This window comes from Chionomys nivalis, chromosome 7 (assembly GCF_950005125.1).
Source record: "Chionomys nivalis chromosome 7, mChiNiv1.1, whole genome shotgun sequence".
NCBI classification, from domain to species: domain Eukaryota; kingdom Metazoa; phylum Chordata; class Mammalia; order Rodentia; family Cricetidae; genus Chionomys; species Chionomys nivalis.
In genome coordinates, this window is record NC_080092.1 from 81920085 (window position 1) to 81928728 (window position 8644).

Below are 8644 nucleotides of genomic sequence, written 5' to 3' on the forward strand. Positions count from 1 at the left end.
ACCTTGTGGGGCTGGGCAAGCTCTCCATTGCCTCCTTGCTCTGGAATGTTCTTCAGGATGTAGTCTCTGAAGGGTCCTCCGGGGGATCTGGAACCACAGGGAGTCTGGCGACATTCAGTGATATCTGTCAAAGACTTGATGGTGATAATTTACTTAGGGGGATTTATTGGGGATTAAAACAAAAAGCTAGGAGGGGCCGAAGATAGAGCTCAGTGGTAGAGAGTTTGCCTGGCATGTACAAAGTCCCAGGTTCAATTCCCAGCATGCACACACACACACATCAAGGACGGAAGCTTTACTTTAGGGACAGTGTTCCCCTCACACAAAGATGCATTTGACTTGATTAAAGTGTTGCAGTCTCAAATCCTTTTTTTTTTTTTTTTTAAATCAGGTTGGGGGTAGGAGGGGAGATTGAGACAGGGCCTCATTGAGCCCTGGTTAGCCTTGAACTCCCAATTCTCTTGTTTTCACCCCTCTCTTATCCCTCAGGTGTAAGCTTATTTTATGTACTGTTCCATCAGCCCCGTTTCTTCTTATTGCAGCCAAAAACTAGTTCCTGAGTCCCAGCATGCAACACTCTCAAGCATCTTCAGGAGACCTGATGTTGAGAGGAGAGCCAGGCATCGCCTCTGCCTTTGAAAATCTTTCACTTTTACTGGGGAGATGTAAAATTCACATTGGGAAAAAACTTGACCCAATTCCCCATGTGCTGGTCCTCAGTTGTGCTTGGCTTTGTGTCTATTCCAGTACCAAGCAGGACTTGGCCAAACTAGAAAACATCCCATGAAATGAATGCACAAGGGAGAACCTAAAATTAGGACCCAAATAACGGCTTGGGGTGTCACAAAAGAGAGAAAACACATCAGAGTCTGGAACATTTCTGGAAGGCTCAGAGAGCAGGTGAAAAGTTCCAAGTATCCTAAAGAAAGGGGAGGAACTCGGGTGGTGGTAACCAGTGGAGTCAGCAAACTAAAGAGGCAGGGACATCTGGAGTCAGCGGGAGGACTCGGGAGAGCTGGAGATGAGGATTGAGATGAAGAAAGCCTTGGTGGAACAATGGTCTGGGGCAAGCGGACTCAGTGAAGCCAGCAGTCCAGACAGTATGGAAGGCAGTCTGCTAAGAGGAGGCTGGGCTGAGGGCGTCACAATGGCCGAGCAGGGCGATGAGGGCTAAGTTTGGAAAGGAAGGCATGAACAGGACTGTTTCCAAAGCCAGCTCATAATTGCCACAAGGGCTACCAGAGAGTCTTCAAAGGTGTCTTCAAGGCATGAGTCCTGTGACCAAGGGAAGGGTGTGAGATGACAGACGACATTGTGTGTGGTTGATAGAAAAACAAGACCACATCCTCTTGGTCATGATTCATTGTCTTTATTAACAATGCCTCTGGTCGCCAAAAGAACACACTTGTGCTCCACAAAGCGGTATTAACACTGTCATCCTCTACAAGAAAAATGTTGGCATAAATAACTTAAATGAGAAAATAAATATGTCGCTGAACTCTTCAGAAACCACGGCTTCCCTTCTTGTGGATGAGAACCACACGGAAAGTTTGCCAAACCCACCAGGCTAGCCCCAGGGGCCTCCCTGCTCTGTATGCTCTTCCCTTACAAACAATCTTCCCCCCTCCCCTTTTAACAGTTAAAATCTACACACAGAAAGTAAGAGGTGTCTGGAAATGATTTACAAAAGGATTTGTGGGTGGCGGCTGTGGCACCTCCCAGCTTCTCTGCATATGTACAGCACTGGTCCCTCCCCCCCGTTATTATTCTGTTTAATACACCATCGCTAAAGAGAGCATAAGGCGTTGTTTTTCTAGACAGAAATGTGTCCGTGGGTGGCAGGCAGGAGGAGGTGTCCTGGAAGGAGACATCTTTTGTTGGAAGTGGCTGGCAAGCCCAGTTTCCCCCAATGACCTTAAACTGTGGTGTAGAAAATCCGTTTAAAACATGGCAAGGCAGTGGGAGAGGGTAGGGAACCGATCTTCGGGGTGCAGGGGTGCGATTTCTGTCCCTTCTACCATCTCTAGAACCCTGTTCTTCTCTACCTCAGCTGAAGGCAAATTTGAGATGAAGGAATAGGGGTAGCCAAACATCTGGGAGGCCAGGTTGGGAATTAACAGCCTCTTCCAGGAGGCTGCCAACCAGAGGTCTCTTTCCCCCCTCTTTCTCCCTCATTCCCTCTCTGTCCCTTCCACTTGCCCATATGGGGGTACCCCAATCCTTGGAATCTCAGAAGAGTCCTTGGAGGGTCTAATCTCCACCCTGATCCATATTTTACAAAGGAGGCAACTGAGGTACCTAAAGAGAACCACGTAGCCCAACCTCACACTCAGTGGCCAAGCCAGGTCAGAAACCCTTTCTAGTCCCGTGTTCTTGCACACACGGGCTTTACAGCGGAGTGAGGGTGAGTGATCTTTCCGCAGCCAGTCCCAGGTGCTTTCACACTCCGCTCCCTTTACGGTGAAAATGCTACCTTGTCCTGTAGGGGACCGGCGAGGGTAGAAAACCCCCCAGGCCCCCCCGGGGGGAGGGGCAGACTGGGCAGAGTGACTCAGTGTCAATGACTCAGCTCCCTCTCTTGACCTGCGGGAACCCCCTCAGCGGGCAGGAGGGCGAGGGGACTCTACGGGTTGGGGGACTCCGCAGGGCCTGGAAGGTTTAACGCCCCTAGCCTGGGTTGCAGGCTTTTACAATAAAAAAAAAACAAAAAACGAGTCGGATAGCGCCGGGGCTGCGTGGGCTCGGGAGCGCTCTAGTAGGCGTTCTCCAGCTCCGCCTGGTTGGCTTTGGCGCCCCGGGAGCGGGGCCGTGGCTTGCGACCCTTCTGCGGCCGCGCGGTCTCCGGCCCGAAGTCCTTGAGCTCCGACTGGTTGTGGAAGCGGGTGAGGCGCTTGCACTTGCAGGAGGCCACCAGGCGCACCTTGCGCGCGCGCGGCGCCGCGCTACCGGGACACAGCATCTGCACCCGCTGCGCGCGGTAGCGGTCCGGGATGCAGCGGAAGTCGGGTCCGTTTGGACGCCACCACTTCACGCGGCCGATGGCGTTGGGCAGCAGGCGCGCGGGGCCACATTGGCCTGAGCACACCAGCTCGGTGACCGGCTTGGCGCTGCGACACGGCCCGTCGGTCACGAAGCGGGTGTAGTGTAGTTCGCGGCAACTGTATTCGGACGCGTCTGCGGAGAGAGGGGAGCGTGAGGGCGGCAGCCTAGCCCAGGCTGGGCTGTTCGCGTCAATCACTCCTCCTTGCTTTTTTCCAAATCTGCCCCTCTCCGTGGGCGCTTTCCCACCAATGCACGGATAGTAGAAAAGAAGCATCAAGTACTTTTGGAGCTTGCTGGGGAAGATCCCTCCCTGGCTGCTCTCTGTCCTTGGAACCCAGTGATCAAACACCAGCGCTCTGTCATTTACTTTCTGTGTGATTTGTGGACAAGTAACTTAACGTCCCTCGTCCCCACATCTGTAAAACAGGTTGCCCCAGGATCCAATGACCTCAACCACTACATGCGCATAATACCGGGCACTGTGTGGCAGAGTCAGAAGGGGCAGTTTGTTCCTGTTTGGGGACTGGGTCTTAAGGAGCCCTGGCTGGCCTCAAACGGGCTGTGTAATTGAGGATGATCTTGAATTTTTGAGCTCCCGTTTCCACTTTTCCGGTGGCGTATACAGATGTGGGTCACTCACTCGGTCCGGCTAAGGGCTAAGGAGGTACTAAGGATCCAGCCCAGGGCTTCATGCATACTAACCAAGCACACTTCTAATTTAACTCCTTATCCCCAGCCCTTCCTAGAAGCCACTAGCCACACCTGGCTGGCTCCGTCCCTTCTAAAACTCCTTTACGGGCCACTGGGGCAGGGGCGGGGTCCGGGAGATGGAGAAAGGAGTGGAGGTTAATTGAAGGTAGTAAATCACGACAGCTGCTGTGGAGGAGCAAGTAGAAAGGCAGGTGGTGGGGATGGGAATTCATTAGACTTGAAAGCCACCAAAGGCAGCGTTTCTAACCCCCTCATTATCACAGGTCCAGGCTGAGAAAAGAACTTGCCCCAAAGGCAGGGCTGGGTTGCTTGACGCCCCTGCCTAGGACGCCAGCACTTTCTGGCTCCCACAAGGGCGAAAGTGATTTGTTAGAGGATTCCAGGTTGGGGATGGGTGGGGATTGAGGGCACGTCGCTCTTTGCTAGCTACTTCCTTAGCAGAGGGCGGCAGAGTTCTGACCCCCAACCCTACAGTTCCTGACACCAGGCTATCTTGTTCTGTGTGCTTTGAACCGGTAGCTCATGGTGATCCAAACCTGCTCTCCAATGAAGGAAGTTGGGTCTGGTGCCTGGCCTCATCTCACACACACCCCCAGGCTATGTCTCCCACCATGGGCTTAGGTGGGTGGGAGTTTTTAAGCTAGCTAATTCATATGAGCCCTCCCCGCCCTGCGGTTTCACAAGGTAAGGGCAAATATGACACAAGAATTATTTTTTTTTTTTTAAAGTTCCAGGACCAAAACCAGAGAGGAGCAGAGGCCAGGATCAGCCTCCGCCCTAGAGAGAAGGCACAGCAAGGGAGGTGTGCGCCTTGCCATCCTCCTGTGGCTGGCTTTTTGGCTTCTGGGCTGATTTGACTTCCTCACCCCTGCAGAGGTGGGATGTGGAGGTGGTCTGTTTGCCCAGGGAAGGATAAATTTGGGGGCTTTCCAAGAATAGTTCCTTTAGGTCAGGCACTTCCTCTGCAAAATGTGACTGCAGGGCATGTTCCTTTGGGGTGGCCCTTTCCCCCACATCCCGTACTGGCTGGGAGACAGCAGAGGCAGAGTGTGGTGGCAGCTTGGGAAATGAACTTCTGCCCCGCTCAGATGGGGACCAGCAGGCAGCAAGGTCCTCACCCTGGAGGGTGTCCCTCCAGCTTCCACCTCATCCCAGTTGTTCCTGCCAGCTGCGTGCTCAATTCCCCCAGGCATTTCTCCATGCAGGACTGCCTTCACAGGCTCTGTCCCCGGGAATGAGGCAAAGCTGGGGCCAGGGTGCAAGCAGAGGGCAGCTTCTGCCCCTTGTGCCCGCCCATATGGGGGATGCTACACTCAACTGCCACTCATGGGCTAAAATCATACCTAAAACCCCGTTCTCTGATGCCATCCCACTGAGTCTAATGAGGGGAACTGAAGGGGTTCTTTCTGGCTCCAGGTTCCCACCCGAACCCAATCTCGGGTTGCACTGCAACTGGATCAAACCAGCTTCCAGTCTCAGCTCTTCTCACCCCTAGGTGACTTTACCTCAGAAGCCTCAGTTTTTCCACCTTCAAGCTAAGGCTTTACCTCTGGGGTGACCATGTGGGATACAGGACAACCACAGCATCCGGCATCCACCAGGTGCTACCAGCCTTACCTTGTCACCTCCCTGCTGGTCCAGCTAGTGCTGACCCCCATATCCTCATCCTTGAGGAGATTCTTTGAACCATCATACAAGCCCGTGCCCATGTTTATGCCAGTTTCAACAGATCTCAGTCTCCCTGCCCCACCTTGGACACTCAGCCAGCCCCCCAAAGCCTGTCCTCAGATATAACACTGTGCTAAGGCAAGCTGGTCTCTCCCCTGGTTTGTTAGAGACCCCCAAAGAGCAGATCCTAAAACTACCCCAGTTCCCTCCCAGGATCCCCTTGCTACCTTGTCTTCCTCATCCCATACCTTTGGTGTCATAGGGATGGTGGGGAGGTCTCCCTCCGTTCTCTGCCCGGTTCATGGTCTGGTTGTTCTCCAGCTCCTGGGGAGGCTCGGGGTAGTCTCTGAGGCCAGGGATGATTTCTGTGGCATCATTCTTGAAGGCCGGCCACCCCTGGCCCTCCACAGCACGGAAGGCAGCATGGACAAGCAGGCAAACAAGACAGAGGGCCAGCGAGAGCTGCATGGTGCCAGGTGGAGGGAGGGCACTCAGTGGCACAGGCTCCAGTCCTCAGCCTAGATACAGTCGCCTTTTAAAAGCCCCCTCTGCCTCGTGCCAGCCAATAAGGATGGGCTGGAACAGGGCTGGTCCCATGTTTCCTCACCCCCCTCCCCAGGGGGAAAGGGGTGTGCTCAGAGTGAGCCCTCCCTAAGACTTCTCGAGCTCAGCAAACTTCCAAATTGCTGCTGGCGCTCTCAGGTGACCCGAGGCAGGGACAGAGCCAGCGCTCCCAGAGCCTCCCACATTCAGACGGCTGTGGTTTTCAGATATCAAAATGAGCTTGGCTTTTTAATTGTCTGACTCCCTGGGCCCCTCAGGCATTCTCAAAACAAACTGTGGGCCAGCTTAACAAAGGAAACGTGGGGCTCTGAGTTCTACAGAAGGCAGGCAGAGTCCAGCTGACCAAATTCCTCTAGCCAAGTTCCTTTGTCCCCCCCCCCCCGCTAATGGTCTTAATTAAAGGTGTTTGATTGCACCCCACTCTCCACCCAGAAGCAAAGGTTGCCTTTTTCATTTGGGGGGATTCTGGGGAATCTAACCTAGGGTCTCTCATGCTTGCTGTGCTATGCACACCACAGGGATGCTTTAAAGGCAATCCCATTGGCCTCCATAGGGCTCAGCACTAACGATTCTGAGCAGAGAAGTCTCTGGACTTTCTCTTCAAAACCAGGGGAGAAGTAGAGAGTTCACAGCCACTGGCGAGGAGGTGGTATTCTGGGAACAGGTCACTATGGCTCTTGGAGATGGCGCACAATGAGGAAATATCTTCTGCCCTTGACCTGGGGTCCATTACAGAAGACTCTTAGCCAGGGAACTCAATGTTGCTTATAGGCTGGTGTGTCAGAAGCAGTTTCTTCCCGGGTCAGGCCTGGGGCAGGCAACACAGAATCCCATCTCTTGGCAAAAGCCAAGGCTAGTGTGTTTATTTGTGATATTCCCCCACCATTTCTCAGCTTATGATATTTTTCATGTATGCGTGCGTGTGATACATGTGTGCGAGTATACATGTATGAGCATGCAAAGACCAGAGGAGGTGTGTCCTCCTCTGTCTCTCTCTCCAAGTTATCTCCTGAGACAGGATCTCTTCCTGAGACATTTAGGTTAAGGCTGGCTAGCAGGCTAGTGAGCTCCCATGACCCACCTGCCTCTGCCCCGCCACCCCCACAGTCCTGGGGTTACAAGTACAGATGGCCAGGTTTCCACATGGGTGGCAGGGATTCGAACTCAGGTCTTCGTGCTTGAACACCATGCACTCTTACTCACCAAGGCATCTCTCCGGCCTCTCATTACGTTTTCATAGACAGCTCTGAGTCTCAGATGAAAAATCCAAGGGACACATATAACAGGTGGGTTTCAGAAAGTCACCTCAGGTCCATGTAGGCCACTGATTCTCAACCTTCCTAGTGCTATGGCCCTTTAATACAGTTCCTCATGTTGTGGTGACACCCCCCCCAGCCATAAAATTGTTTTCATTGCTACTTCATAACTGTAATTTTGCTACTGTTCTGGATCATAATGGAACTATCTGATATTTCCCATGGTCTTAGGGTTGATGACCTCTGTGAAAGGGTCATTCAACAACCCCCATGCGGTCACAACCCACAGGTTGAGAACCACTGGTCTAGGCACAAAGAAATCCAAAGGAGCTGCCGGCGCAGCCTGCAGTAGCAAAAGGGCCATGCCAGGGGAAGGACGGGTATGAGCAGGAAGATTCACACCTGAGGTGCAAAAAAACAGCCCGGCCCGGCGGAAGCCTGCACTGAGATAGATTGTCGGAGGATGGCCCAGCCCTGGAGGAAGGCTGGGAAGGCGGCTATGGTCCACCTTGCCTTGGTATGCTAACTGCAACGAATTCCCACCTGCACAGCTTCTGCAGGGCTCTGCCACCTGCCTCGACTTGTGAGTGGCCTGTCCATCTGTGGCCAAGCGCCTGTGTCCTCCTTTTCATCTTCCGTCAACCACACATCAATGTAGCTGCTTTGACAGGTTTACAAGGCAGACAGAAGGCCCCTCAGGAAGGGCCCTCTCTGATACCTGCTTCCTAAGTCAGTTTCCTTCGGGGCAGACAAAAACAGCTGTGGCCATTGTTGGGGGGTGATCTATCTCTCCCACCAGAGCTGTGGTGTTGTTAGAAGCTGCCCCCTCCTTTTGTCTGTGACCTCCAGTCCCCTTTCCCCTGCTCTGGAATGTGGACTGTTAACCCTGTCTGGGCCAGAGAGCCAGCCTGTTGTTCCAGACTGGGAGGGGGCAGTTCCTGGGCGGGCGTGTGTGTTTCTGTGAGCCTGCAGAATGGTTCTCACAGCACCACCTGCTGGTGGGAGATGACCATGGCCACCTTAATAGAGATGCAACCTGTGCTTGGAACACTTCCGCCACCTGCTGGACATAAAAGGAGAACCCAAGTGGCCAGAGTGACCAAGCTCGGGATTAAAGTGGTGTTAACAGGAGAAAGGGTGTATACAGAGACTCTGAGTTCCTTAATGGCCATTCCTCTGCCAACAGGTAGCCCTGCCATGCTCAGGAAGACTCTGGGAACCTGCTGTGGTGCCTGCCTTCTGTTTACTCATTTGAGGTTAAGTCAGTGATGAGTGTATTTACTCAACACACAAAAAAAGTTTATCAAGGTTAAGTAATAGCCTTGGAGTCAAACCTCAGGTCTCCACAGATCCCTGTCGACTGTAGTTAAGGGTCTTTCTTCTTCTTTTTGTTTGTTTTTCAA

The 8644-nt window shown here is 53.0% G+C and overlaps 1 protein-coding gene across 1 annotated transcript; it reads right to left on the minus strand.

Moving 5' to 3' along the window:
• Window positions 1-2721: 2721 nt before the first annotated feature.
• Sost (sclerostin) lies at window positions 2722-5910 on the minus strand. The gene is made up of 2 exons (XM_057776604.1): window positions 5670-5910; window positions 2722-3174 (listed from the first exon to the last, which is right to left on the minus strand). The coding sequence occupies exons 1-2, from the start codon at window positions 5887-5889 to the stop codon at window positions 2753-2755; spliced, it is 642 nt and encodes a 213-aa protein (XP_057632587.1). The 5' UTR covers window positions 5890-5910; the 3' UTR covers window positions 2722-2752.
• Between the last annotated feature and the right edge of the window lie 2734 nt (window positions 5911-8644).

Coding starts and splice junctions, on each gene's coding strand:
- Sost (XM_057776604.1), bottom strand. CDS start 5,889: ATGCAGCTCTCGCTGGCCCTCTGTCTTGTTTGCCTGCTTGTCCATGCT. Junction 3,175..5,669: donor CCATCCCTATGACACCAAAG/GTATGGGATGAG, acceptor CTCTCTCCGCAG/ACGCGTCCGAATACAGTTGC.